The sequence below is a fragment of the Hemibagrus wyckioides genome, linkage group LG25, assembly GCF_019097595.1.
Source record: "Hemibagrus wyckioides isolate EC202008001 linkage group LG25, SWU_Hwy_1.0, whole genome shotgun sequence".
NCBI lineage: Eukaryota > Metazoa > Chordata > Actinopteri > Siluriformes > Bagridae > Hemibagrus > Hemibagrus wyckioides.
Window position 1 is genome coordinate 6,672,951 of NC_080734.1, and position 14,219 is coordinate 6,687,169.

General features: G+C 35.8%; 2 protein-coding genes across 2 annotated transcripts in view; both read left to right on the forward strand.

Annotated features, from left to right (window-relative positions):
- The window catches only part of pkib (protein kinase (cAMP-dependent, catalytic) inhibitor beta), a 28,440-nt gene extending 16,543 nt beyond the window's left edge, over window positions 1-11,897 (forward strand). The window contains exons 2-3 of the mRNA XM_058378594.1: window positions 8,567-8,738; window positions 11,033-11,897. Of these exons, the coding sequence (XP_058234577.1) occupies window positions 8,594-8,738; window positions 11,033-11,121 (234 nt within the window). The 5' untranslated portion in view covers window positions 8,567-8,593 and the 3' untranslated portion in view covers window positions 11,122-11,897. The remainder of the gene's footprint in view (window positions 1-8,566; window positions 8,739-11,032) is intronic.
- Window positions 11,898-12,043: 146 nt separating this feature from the next.
- Window positions 12,044-13,990, forward strand: LOC131345629 (fatty acid-binding protein, brain-like). Its single transcript, XM_058378593.1, has 4 exons — window positions 12,044-12,201; window positions 12,302-12,474; window positions 13,042-13,143; window positions 13,234-13,990. Exons 1-4 carry the CDS (start codon window positions 12,132-12,134, stop codon window positions 13,282-13,284), a joined length of 396 nt encoding a protein of 131 aa, XP_058234576.1. The 5' UTR covers window positions 12,044-12,131; the 3' UTR covers window positions 13,285-13,990.
- The last annotated feature ends 229 nt before the right edge of the window (window positions 13,991-14,219 follow it).

Here is a 14,219-nt window from a genome sequence, read left to right on the forward strand (position 1 = left end):
AGCAACAAGTGCAAGACAGTACAGCACAATAGTTGACAAGCAGCACTGACCAGTACACAGTTTTGTTATAAATAAGGTGCAATGGTAAAATGCTGCAGATGTAAACATAAAAGACAGTTAACTGCAAAGTAAAAAGATGTACACTACCATTCAAATCACTTGGAAATGTCCTTGTTTTCCAGTTGTGTACCGTGGTCTCCCACTCCCTTTTCTGTTCTGGTTAGATCCAGTTTGTGTTGAAGGAAGTAGTTCGCAGCCTGGTAAGATAAGTTCTTACCAGGAAAAGAAAGAAAGATCGTCCTGGCCATTTTGAACCTGTAAACAAACCCACAACCGCCAATGCTCCAGATACTAAACTAACCTAAAGAAGGCCACTTTTATTGCTTTCTTAATCAGTATAAAATATTTCAGCTGTGCTAGAACAATTGCAAAATGTTTTCTAATAATCAATTAGCCTGATAAAATGATTAACTTGGAAATCGGAAACATAACATGAGACTGAAGAAGATGACTGATGGTTGCTCATAATGGGCCTTTGGGTGACAATGTAGATCAGGAGTGTCCAATCTTATCTGCAAAGGGCTGGTGTGAGTGCTGTTCAAAACTTGTTTGCATCAGTGGAAAGCCAAGCGAATTATGTTTACGAATTTTACAAATTTTTTTTCAGTCAGTGAAAGCTGTTTCGAAAGAGTCAATCCACGATACCAACGTTGCCTTCGGCATGCGTTCAATAGCTAGGTGATTTTCCGCATGTTTTGTTGTTGACAGATTGGTGGCCTGGGTGGTCTGTTCTATTTTTAGCTCAAGCTTGGTGGCACAATTTCCTGTGAGGACCCTTGACATGGAATGCTTGGCTTGGGTCAGTTCTTTGTAAGTATTTTTGGGTGGAACAGATTATCTGCATTTACATTATTTCTTATGGGAAAATTAGTTTCGCAATACAAATTTTTGCCTTATGTACTTGCCTCCAGAACGAATTAAATTGCAGAGGTTCGACTGTATGTTTGCTAATATCATACAATGTGCAATAATAATGTCATGTGAAATATTTACTGTCATTGTTGTTGCCAGTGTATAATGCTGTATATATGTACCTATATTTATTTTTCTGTCTCTGGCAAAGAATTTTCTTAAAAGAAAGTTCTTATCTTACCTTATCTTTAAAATCCACCCCATGCTTCACAGCTTTGACTCATCCCATCTAGCAGATTCGGAAATACACCACTGGTCATTATTTCTGACTGTTAATTACAGCATGGACCACATGAAGACAGATTTGCATTGCATTCCTGATGGATTAAATCTGGACACCGAAGTCGTAGTACGTCAAAGTTTGACAGGATCTACAATTATCTTCCTCTTCAGAAGAAAAGTCCTCTGAACCAACTGCTTATTAGCAATAGCCAAGCTCACTTTGTGTTCAGATGAAGTCTGGGTTGCAAACTTTAATTACATCTTATATGGTAATGTGGAATAATTAGAGATAGGGGAGTTCTTTGTTTTTAGGTTTTGTTTGAAGATTTAGAAGAAGAAGAAGAAGAAGAAGAAGAAGAAGAAAAAGGATTTATTTCTCACATATACATTACAACACAGTGAAATTATTTCCTTAGCAGATCCCTAGATAGGAATTTGGGGTCAGAGCATAAAAGTTAAAAGAACTACATTTGTTCTGCCTTGTCTCAGCATGGGTTAACCTTTTCTATTACTGAATAGTGTCTGTTGAGTACATTTGGCATCTAGGGTGACTTACATTTTTATCATACAACTGAGCAATTGAGGGTTAAGGGCTTTGCTCAGGGAAGCAGCGGCAGCTTGGTGGACCTGGGACTCAAACTCACAACCTTCCGGTCAATAGACCAACACCATAACCTGTAAGCTACCACATTCCCCATGGGCACTAATAATCAAATACTAATAGCAGAATAATTAGGCATTAGCAATAACTAGAATTGGAAGCCTATGACCCTGTAAGCCTAGTGGAGTAAACTGTAAAAGAAATAAGTACAAGTACTTTATCTAATTCAGAAATATCAGATCTAGACAGACTGGATATACTTTGTAGAATATCTTCGTAGATATTTGTAGATTATGCTAAGGACTATAAGATATTAAGGACTGCTTTTATTAATGACTTTCTGGGCCATTAATCAAACAGACAAGAAGCAATGTCATGTCTGCCTCTGTGTGCCTCATGGTCTGCCCTCATGGGAGCAGTTATTTAAACAGCTCTGTTCTCAGGTTCTCGGTGTATGGGTGACATTTACACAGCATCACAGCTTAAACCTTCCTTTTGAACTTAAAACGAAATGAAATGAAAAGCAAGGAAAAAATAGACACCGCTCACGATACTATTTTGATGGCTAGTTATTTATAAGCAGCTTTATCATGCACCATTGAGAAGCTCTTAAAGAAAACCCAATGCTGTTCTCTGTAACTTCAAGGGCAGCGAAGTGTGAAAGAGGCATACCATGTGCAAGATTAGATTTGAAAGGGTGAGAGAGCTTCTGGAATGATTTCTTTGGTATTTATTGACTGAAAGAGATGACTAAGGTTCTTGTAGTTGGTCCTCAAGAGTGGAGATGATTCAACTGAGAACTCCTTCTTTTATCCTTGGCAATCTACACAAAAGCTCAAAGAGCACAAGGCTAATTTTCAGCTTAATAATAACAGATTGTTCCTTCTCTTTGCTACTTTGTTCCCATATAACGTGACATCATGATGTCAGCAAAATATCCACTTGATATACATTCATTGAGCACTCGTGGTCTTGAAGTGGTGCTTCGTTAAGAAAATTAGCATAAATATTGTTTTCTCAATCAGTGTTAAGTGCTGTTAAGCTATCTATTGGTTGAATATTAATAGATATTCAAGACACATTTTATCCACAGTCTTTCTATGTTATGTCTGTTGTATGGTCTTGGGTAAAGTTCTGTAGGATAAATGCACTTTTAACCAAAATCAGTTCAGAATTCGTGTCTGAGGTTTTATTATGGTTACTAAATGTGTTAAATGATGCTTGGGCAGGTTTCTCGTGTCAGCCGTGTTGTTTTTGACACATCCTCTGGTTACACTCACAGAGAGAGAGAGAGAGAGGGAGAGAGAGCAAGAGAGAGAGAGAGAGAGAGAGAGAACTTGCTGGACCTGCAGGTAATGAATGAGGATGAGGCAGCCAGGATGAGTCTCCCTGAAAAACAATGAAGAGTACCTTCAAGAAAAGCCTGTGCTGAGCCTTTAAAGAGCTCTCCTTTAGCACAGAGGAGCACAAGCGGCTGAGATATGTCAGGATTGATTAGTTTCAGGAGCTTTGTTACGTGATAGTGCTTCACGGCTTAGAGACACACCAGAAGACTTTGTTAAGTCATTCTCAATTAGGGTGCACGTTGATTCTAATGCCATGTGATCCATGCAGGGGCTCAGAGTTAAACCTGAGCGGTGTAATAATACCTGCACCATTAACTCATGCATTTATTGAAGGTCTTCCAGAAATAGATCCACCTCTCTCAAAATATCTCGGCTTCACTTATGGGCTTTGATTAAATTCCAGATTTCTCTTCTTCTTCTTCTTCTTCTTCTTCTTCTTCCAGGTGGTGATAATATGGTCGGGATGAAGAAGCATCAGTTGAATGATTAATAAAAATACAGATATTAATGTTAATGAAACATACACACCCATAGACAGAGGTGTTAGTACTGCTGTAGACAGATGTTAGGTAGATCTGCTTTATAATCTGGTGGTTTTGTAGTAAACTGTAGCAGAAAAATATTTAAATTTATTTAGTTGTTTTTTGCTGTTGTCTTGGTATGACCCATTTCAGGGCCTTTAGAGAAATCCAGTGCTTGAAAGACCAGTTCCATTTTCAAATCTAGATGATTATGAATAATAACACACATCAGCTCAGTATCTAGACATTTTATTCCACGTTATAATCACTCCTATTACTATTGATGCTATTACTACTACTACTGCTACTTTTACTACTACACTGTAAAACATTTCAAGATGGATAAGCTTAGAAACAAAAGTTCACCTGCTGCCTTGAAAGCATAACTAAGGTTGAAGATTGTTTCACCTCACAAGGAGTCAATACATCAGATTACTTTACGTTTTTAATTTTTTTGAAAACCTGTAATCTTAAGTTAAATGTGTAATACACATGTTTCGATGCACAGAATGTCATGAGTCTTATTTTCTTTGTAAATAAAGATACTTGATATTTTTCAAGCTCCTAACCAGTGTGCATACAGGAACCCCTAGTGGTAAAAGAGTGTAATAGTGTTTGCCCAGTACAGCTTTCTTTTAGCTCTATTCTAGTGCCACTTGTATGTTTCTTAGAGAAATTGGAGGTCTGGCACTTCCCCACCAAGTATAAGTTAAATAATGATTATAATAATACCCTACCTTTATTTAATTTATTGCATTTACAGAAACAGTGGCAGAAAACTGTAAAATAAATAAATACAAATAAATAAATAAATAAATAAGAATTTTAACATCATCCCATTGTTTCTAAATGTAAATGTTTTTTTAATTTCTTTTTCTTTTTATTTCTTTTTTTATTTATTTGACCAAACCACTTGTGTATGCTATTTTTAAATATTATTATTTTTTATAATGTTTTAAAATATTTTTAAAATTTGGCTCTACCATTATCCCTGCTTGACTGTCTGTGAAGCTCATCTAGAATGGTGTTTTTATATCTAACAATCTATATTCATACATATCACTGTATTCAGTCACTACCTTCTCAGTTTTTTTTATATATTTATTTTTCTACTGCAATTATTCTGCCATATTTCCCCTATATGTTCTATTTTGTTTTATTGTATCTGATTGTGTCTTGTTTTTATTCTTTTACCTTTATTTTTTATTATTTCATTTAGTGTTCATTTTAATTAGTTATTTTTATATCAAGGACAGTCGTAAAAAGCATTCCACTGCATGTCATACTGTGTATGATTGTGTATGTGACATAAAAATTTGGATTTGAATTGGAACCTTTGGCATGCTCCACTTTAACGATCAGTGCCATGAGCTGATTGCTTGGCTTTTAAAGAGAAGTTGTTTAACATACATGGGGCTTTTTTTATGCAAATGAGTGTGGCTGTGTACGAGCACATCTGTTTCGAATGTCTGGGACCGAAGTGTTATACTACTGTACATTATATGAAGAGATAGATCTTTTGGCCTTTTTTAATAGGAAAGGAGACACAGGGACACATTTAGGACACCCAAATAGTAAAATGACTGAGTAAATTCCTTATGAGCAGAAGCACATACTAGTTAGCTGGTGTGTAGATGTGTGTGTCTGTAAATATATATATATATATATATATATATATATATATATATATATATATATATATATATATATATATATATATATATATATATATATATATATATACACTACCAGTCAAAAGTTTGGACACACCTTTTAATTCAATGTTTTTTGTTTAGCGATTTATTTTCTACATTCTAGAACAATACTGGAGATTTCAAAACTATGAAATAACACACATGGACTTAAGTAATCCATATGTAATGACAACAAAAAACAGTCAGTTGTTATTTTAAGACACGAAGGTCAGGTGTTCTGGAATAGTTCTGTTGCAAGAACAGTATTGTCAAGTGCATTTGCAAAACCCATCAAGCACCATGATGAAACTGGCTCACATGAAGACCATCCCAGTAAAGCAAGACCAAAACTGACCTCTGCTGCAGAGGAGAAGTTCATTTGGAGTTACCAGCCTCAGAAATCACCAATTAACAGCACTTCAGATTAGAGCCGTTATGAAGGCTTTATAGAGCATCAGTAGCAGACATATCTCAATATCAACTGTTCAAAGGACATTATTGTGGATTTCGGCCGCCTTCAGCATTGTTTTACAATGTAGAAAGAAATAAACATCAGGAAAGACCATGGAATTAAAGGATGTTTCCTGGTTTTGACTGGTAGTGTATATGTAAGAAAATCACATTAAATCTTCTCATTGAGCAGACATAGGAAAAGAAATAGAGAGGTGCAGTCATGATGGTGTCTGGGGATAAATAGAGTCTGTATGAGCATTAGAGCAGGTTCAGTAGTTATTGATTGATGAAGAAAATTTGTGCAGTTTCTGCAGGGTGACAATAACTAGAGAATTTTGAAAAGCGGTGAAACCTGATCTGGTCCAGATCAGTTTTCCAGATCAGTTTTATTTTGTCCTTATTTTATCATAAAGCGTTGTTTACTTTGACTTGAGAGGCATATGGATAAAAAAATTGTGTGACATAAGCATATCAGTCAGCATATCAGTTGTAAGGCAGGATATGTGATGTGATAACTTCTTGAACAGAGAACAGAGTGGACCAGTAACTGACCCCTGGGAAATTCAGGTAGTGAGTAATGCACTCTGATGAAACTGAGCCGCCCTAAGCTAAATGATAGAGATACAGATATACCTTTGCAGAAGAATAATGATTTATAATCCCTCTCTCTGGTGACATCCAAAAGAAGATGAGTTCCCTTTGGTTTTGAAGTTTCCTTTGCTTTTCTTTTGGCTTGTTTATTGGGCATCTAAGTCTATATTGAAATTTCTGTAAAGCTGCTTTGTGATGGTGTCTTTAATTATTTAAAGAAAGTGAACTCAACTGAATACATGGTAAAAACAAAAAACAGTTGAGTGCTAAGCTCTCAGTGTCCGAATCAAGTGTCTAATGATTCACAGTACCAAAAGCAGCAGGTCAATCCATGTAAAGATAATATTTGTATATTGGTGCCTTAGTGTCTGGGAGTGGGGTTTGAAGATCACTTCCCTTCTATCCAAACAGGTAGAAATAGATGAAGGGAAACATTTACATTTATATTTACATTATAATTAGGCTGAGGTGTGACTTGGTGCACTCTTGAAGTGGAAATGGGGCAGAATGAAAATATACTGATAAACAAATTCATGTAAATCTAACTTTATTTGATTAGAATAATGCCTATATGAAATTTGGAAGACTGTGGAACTTTTTTCCCCACATCAGGTTTCCCCACACTAATGCATGACAAAAAAAAAACTGTTGATCCGTCCATGTATCTGTCTATCTCTGAAAATCACCTGCACTCAAATAGCCTTCATCTGACTCCTTGTCAAGTCCTTGCCAACCAACAGAGCTTTACCTTTCATCATGATATCAGAGAACATATTTCACAGTCATCTATCCATCCACTTGTAATGGGCTGTATGATAATAATAAAAAAACGGCATCTGGTCCTCAGCATGGTGGCACACTGGTCGCATTGCTGTCTCAGAGATTCAGGGACTTTGGTTTAGTTTAAATCCTGAGCTCACCTCACCCCCATCCTTAGGTTACCAACTCTGTGGCATTTTACATGTTCACAAAAACGTGATGTTGTGTAACAGACCTGTGTCCCATCCAGGAGATAATCTGGTGTTCGCATGATACACGGTGTCGCTGTATCACCTCTTGCTTGCTCAGTGGGGATCTAAAATAAAAAGCACTATACAAAATAACATAAATAGAGCTTTATAGTGTACTACAAGAGTGCAGTGAATTGTACATACATACATGCATACGTTTAATTTAAAAAAAAAAAGGATTCTTGCTGATGTACTTATGTGTATCTGGTTCATACATTACAACTTCATAAAACTTAAAAATGTAAAAATGAAAGATGTTTTATATACACATAATATTGCTTTAATAAGCTACATAATCATTATCTCTTGGAGAATATTGATACTCTGTTGGATAACAAAGCTAATGAAAAATATATTTATTTTCCAAAAGAATATTTCTTTAAAATATTATTTATATTATTATTATATTATAATATATTATATATATAATATTATTTATTTATATTATAACATTTATATTTGTGAGAGGAATTTGTTTTTAAATGTCTAGTTCTAATAGTAGTTAGATAGTAGTAGTATTAGTAGTAGGAGAACTGGCTTTGACACCTTAAGACTTCTGACTTGATCTCAGCTAGTTATGGTTTTTGACTTGTCTTGAAATTGAATATTTCATGACTACAGCGCTACAAATCTGACGTACCAACACTGATTAGAAAATCCTAGGAAGTAGAGAGACAATACAAAAATCCTAGCATATAGCGGTTATTTTTCTTTCTAGATTTGAGCCAGAAACATTAAGAAAACTTTGAGGCAAATATCCAGTGTCTCTGCTACTTAATAATCTTTATCCACCTAAGAGACCACACCCACTTTTTTCCCAACTGGCTAACAAGAGAGTGGCTCGTGAATTGACAGGTCGTAGTTGTGCTAGATAAGATAAATGCTAATGCGTCTTTACATGCCATGTCCTTTCACCGTCAGCAAGCTGTCTTTTCTGCCAGTCGAATATAATTCACATTGGTTCTGACCTCCACTTTAGCTGAGAAATCTGAACAGTGTAGATTTCAGATGTCTACTGTAGCAAAGAGTCCAAAATTATAAATGCTATAGATACTGGCACCTCTGACTAAATACTGAAGGAAAAATCTTTCCACGTAATGTATATTAATGCCAGATTCATATCTGAATTACTGAAAACCTGCCTTATATCTTGCAGATGATAATATGAAAAGCAAGAGCAGAGATGACTGATGTGGAGACTGTTGTCACCGACTTCGCTGCCACGGGAAGGACTGGCCGACGAAACGCCATGCCAGATATTTTAGGTTCCAACGCAGGAGCCGAAGCGGCTGACCTTCCTAACAAATTGGCTGATCTTGCTGTTGGAGGTACTGCACCACTGATGTCTTACCTATGTTTCTGAAAGTTAGAGATATTAGTACAATTTGTACAACATGGTTTAGTTTTTCAGTGTAGTTTTCTCTAATTAAGGGCCACAAAATAGTCAATTTTGGTCATTTTTGGCTATTTCCTAACAAACGTTCAATGATAGAAATATACATATGCAGTCCCTAGGATCTCCAAATTATAAATATCTCCATGAAGCCTTAATTCTCAATTTCGCAAGCTTTTGTCCTTCCTGAGATACTCTGTAACCGAAAACAGCAGATTGTTCTGATTTTTTAGCATTTCCTCTATAGTTTCTAGACCTAGAAGTTCCTGTCACACCCACTTCATCTAGGTGAACTTTGACCTGTGAAATCACAAACTTCACAAAACTTATGATCTAATATCTTTCAGGAAGTCGTGACTGTGTTCTCTTTGGTCAGTTAAAAAAAGGAGGATGTTGCTTAATATTAATTAAACACTACAGATTTATTTTAGTTTTACAGATTTGCTATTAATTAGAGTGTGTTCATTAGATTTCTATAAGAGCCACTCTCACAACAGTGCAGCTACTGTACAAATCAGAGATTTACACTAATGTGCTCAGTGTGATACTGTATCTTCTTGTTTCCAAAGTAACATACTTGATATATACAGTAATATACCAGTGCGATAGATATGCAGTTATAATCTAAGCCTAATGATAAAACATAATAATAAAAAGAAAATAATTGTTGTTTTTACAAAGAAAAGTATTCTTCATTGATATAGTAAAGGTTTCTATTAACAGGCAGAAGGTTCTACCATGGGAAAGTACATGATTTCTTTTTTTTGTCTTATTTGTTTGTCTTATTATCTTCCAGGCAGACAAAATAAAGCTGGAGAGGGTAGATTGTTTGTAGTTTGTATTTGGTCCTTCATCAAACTCGCTCTATCCTTACGCTTGTCCATTTCTCCTGCTTCTAACACATCAACTTTGAGGACAAAATGTTCACTTGCTGCCTAATATACCGCACCCACTAACAGGTGCCATGATGAGGAGATAATCAGTGTTATTCACTTCATCTGTCAGTGCTGAGAATGTTATGCCTGATCGGTGTATATGTTTCATTTAAAGCAGACAGACAAACAAATCCTAATCAACATGGTCTTGTGATCAACAAACAGACTAAACAGTCTGAATCCAGAAACAAATATCAAACTAGAATATGAAGCTCAGCAAACAAAAAGGCTTTGTGCATCAAAGTGATGATCACTGAGCGATGCTCCATGCTGTAGGAAGGTTTGAGATCTGATTGTGTAAACAGGGATGTTCAATCTTATTCACAAAGGGCTGGTGTGAGTGCAGGTTTTTAATTAGTCGATCTTAGTTTACTAGCACTGCTCGACTGCTCCCACCATCTCTCAGGAAAAGAAGTAGGTATACATCAAGACTCTGTTTTGACACCGAGGTGGTGGAATGAACTTCCCATAGATGTCAAATTAGCTGAGTCACTGGCTTTCTTCTAATGACAGGTGAAGACCTACCTCTTCCTGAAACACTTAAACCAGCACTGTGTGTTTTATGTATTTAAAAAAAGTGCTATAATTGCTCCCAACAGAGTTTCAGGCTGATGGTATCCTAAGCCTGAGACCTAGTGAACCAGTGTTAATGTATTAGTTGATAGAGACTTCAAAACCCTTTTGTATGTCGCTCTGGAGAAGGACATCTGCCAAATGTCGTAAATGTAAATGGTTTTAAAATACTTTGAAAACCTGGACCTACATCGACCCTTTCTGGATAAGATTGGAATCCTTTGGTATAGGATGTGTGTGTATGTGTGTGTGATTGTGTTTAGGTATAGGAAATCAGAAGTCAGGCAGTATTGAACGTAGAAGCGAATGTGCCTGTTGGGTGGCCATCTTTGTATGCTGGTGTGTGCTCTGGGAAATAGAGATAGTTGCTGATTCCGGCATTTCCATGACTGAAACTATAATTGGTGCTGTGTGTTAATAAATTATAAATATATATATATATATATATATATATATATATATATATAAATGGAACAAACATAAATAGGAGTGAAACAATTAAAGTATAAAGTCTTCAGTCCTTAAGAATTTAGTATGGTGGAAAACATACTGGCTGTTGACAGCTGCTACTGGAGATGTGAGTTCTAAACCAGACCAAGGCCTGCCATTGTTGGAAAGTAATCTATACCGGAGTGGTGTGTTTGATTTGTTTTAGAAATGTGTAAGGACATGTTGAAGTTTAGTTACAGTGTTTACACATCAATCCATGTATCTTTCACAGATGATGCTGAGCATGGAGGAGAAGGATCATCCTCGAGTGACCCAGCCAGTGACCCTGCAGGGGGAAAGGACCAGGCAGAAGGAACATAACCCAGTACAGCCTGAACCAAACTAAACAGCAAACACAACAAAGACAGCACCACAAACAATCTCTCCTATTCGCCCCATGACCAAACTACTGTTATGGTTGCAGCCTGTGCTATGCAAGTTCAGCTTCACTGGAGAATGTTACTCTGATGGAGGCTGGTGGAGGAGCATGCTCATCTTCTCCTCTTCAGTTTGACAGAATCGATAAAAAAAAAAATCCCCAACAGACTGATGTTCACGTGGCACAAAAATAAAAGCTGTCTTTATGTCTTAGAGAGAACCATAACATTATTTTCTTAGTTTAAAAAGGGACCATTTTGTCACTAAACGAAAAGAATGTCTCGTTTCTATTAAAAAAGCATTCCATTTGGTTATGTAAGTACAATTTAAACATTCAGAATGTGGTTCATCTATTTTGTGCGTTTTATTTTCTATGAATATATATCGTACACATTTTCTGAGTGCTTTTTCTTTTGTCAAAGTCAAAATGAGTAAATATGGATCTGTCGTTTATGTAGCTTGACTGTTTTGAATGTGATGCTCCATGTCATTGTATTACAAGTACTGTAGCCATCAATTTTCACTGATTTTGTGGTGTCATGACTTTTCTTTATATTTTCCTCTGTGCTCTCGAAAGACGTGCGATTTAATCTTTCGCTCTCGTTATTCTTTGCAGAATCAAGTGTATGATTTCGACCATACTGTTGTCTGTTGCACTAATGTACCAATTGCTGGTATTCTGTAAAATAAACTCTGTACTTAGTTTTAGTGCCTGTTTCTGTAGAAGCTTTTGCTTCATTCATCCTAGAGAATCATTATAGACATACCCATATTTTTTTAACCACACAATCATACAAACTAATCAGATATCTGGGTATCGTCTAACTGGTTGTAAAAATCTCCTCCCTCAAGATAATGTATAAATAATGGCACACAGCTGCACAGGTTAAACAGATAAAGCCTGATTCCCCGTTTTCTGTTGCCTTCAAAATAAAATAGCTTAATAAGATTAAATGGAGGCTTTCATTGGCACTTGGAAGTTGATCGAAAGTGAAGGCTTTAATAATTTCTTGAGAGAAACTGGTAAGTTTTCTTTACCCTGTTGTCACATATTCAGGTCATTTAAGTGTTTTTTTCTTATTTTTACAAATACTTTTCATGCACTGATGGTATACTGTCACAGGTGCTGGGGAGGAAGTGATTGCTGTTTTAAGTGCAATCAAACCAGTTGTCACAATTTCCCAAGAGGACGAGATTGTGAACCTTACAGTACAGAGCAGCACTGGTATTGAAGAAACGTCCTTCACACTGGGTAAAGAGTTCCATGTGGAGAAAAAGGATGGCAGACATTGCAAAGTAAGAACCTATAAATCAGTACGTTTTTGAAATTGTTATAGTTTAGTAGACCTAAGTTTCATCACAACCCTGACTATGATAAAGCTGTTAAAAGTAATGAATGTTAGAACAGTTTGTCTGTTTCACACTGTAGGGTGTGAAGTGTGTTTAGAAACCTCTAGGCCATAATCGCACCTGGTCTAACAAGTTTACATATTTACTGTAACAGCTTACATAGAGATTTGTACGAATCTCAATGTTTATTTAACATGTTTGTCCAGCAAATGTTTGTTATGTGTTAATGTTATGTGGCAATGTTTATTTAACATTTTTGGGAGGAGTCTCCAGTGTGAGCACTTTGTAAAAAGGATAAAAAGATTATTATTAATAATTGATAGAAATAACAATTGTATTGTAATATAAGACAAAAAATGTGATTTATATATAAATATAATCAACTTCAGGGTATTAAAAACCACATCACTGATCATTTTCTATAAGGTTTTGGTCTTTACTTGTCTCAATTAGATTATTTCGCTTAAAAAAATGTAAGATTGGTCTGAGACAATAAACAAACTTGTTTGCTAGGTTGTTGTAGATGTCACAGAAGACCAACTCATACAGGTGGAAAAGTGGGATAGTAAAGAAGCTATATCTGTCATCGAGGTCAAGGATGAGAAACTGATCAAGGTGAGAGTAGGCTGAATTCACTTTTTATTTTAAAGTTGTACCTGATCAGATATTTGAAAGATGATAATACATTTACATTAAATCTTACAGACAACAACATTTAAGGACGTCAAAGCAGTGCAAACCTTTCAGCGGGTGTAAAAGTTGGACGACCTTCCCATCAATTTTACTATTACTTGTTTTTCAATCACCTGCAGACTGGAATTGTTACTTAAAAAAAGGAAACACCATTGATATCTTTCACTACATGTCTCCAAAAGTCCATTGTAAACTGATGGAAACCACACTCAATAAAAAATAATGTGAAATATTTTTGGATTATGGTATTTATAGGTTGACAATGTTACAGAGTTACATTCACACACCAGTACACTGTGATGGAATTACGTTAATTCATCATAAATGAAAATCTAAAGACTACTGCTGATGTGTGTAAATAGTGCCTTTAAATGAACAGATCAACATCACCATTGAAATGATTTACAGTATATTTAGATTTGTTACATATTGAATCACAGTTTATACAGGATAAGTATAAAAGGTGAATGAATTTATTAATTTACAGAGCTCCAATAACTACACAAGCAGTTAAATACAAATGTAGCGTTAAATACCCTAATCATAAGCCTTATCCCAAAACCTAACCCCTACTCTAACCCCAAACCTAACCCTAAACTAACCCTATCCCTACACTAACCCTAACCTCATACCTAATCCTACACTAACCCTAACCCCAAACCTAACCCTACTCCAACCCTAACACCAAACCTAACATTACACTTACCCAACACTAAAGCTAACCATGCACTAACCCTAAACCCAAACCTAACACTTCACTAACCCTAACCTCAAACTTAATGCTACACTAACCCTAGCCCAAAGCCTGAACCCGAACCTAACCCTACACTAAACCTTACCTCAAACCTAACCCAACACTATTCCTAATTCCTTGTGTCATCTGTTTTTGTGAGTAAATCTAAATGGGAACCACCGTTACAGGCTGTTAGTGAGATGTTAATTCCAATACAACTGGAATGCTTGTGATTGTATGACTTTTGGTGAAAAATACAGCAGAT

Excerpts from the sequence above, each read along its gene's own strand:
- LOC131345629 (XM_058378593.1), top strand. The coding sequence starts at position 12,132 with ATGGAGGCTTTCATTGGCACTTGGAAGTTGATCGAAAGTGAAGGCTTT. Across the intron at positions 12,202-12,301 it reads TAATTTCTTGAGAGAAACTG|GTGCTGGGGAGGAAGTGATT; the intron begins GTAAGTTTTCTT and ends ATACTGTCACAG. Across the intron at positions 12,475-13,041 it reads AGGATGGCAGACATTGCAAA|GTTGTTGTAGATGTCACAGA; the intron begins GTAAGAACCTAT and ends CTTGTTTGCTAG.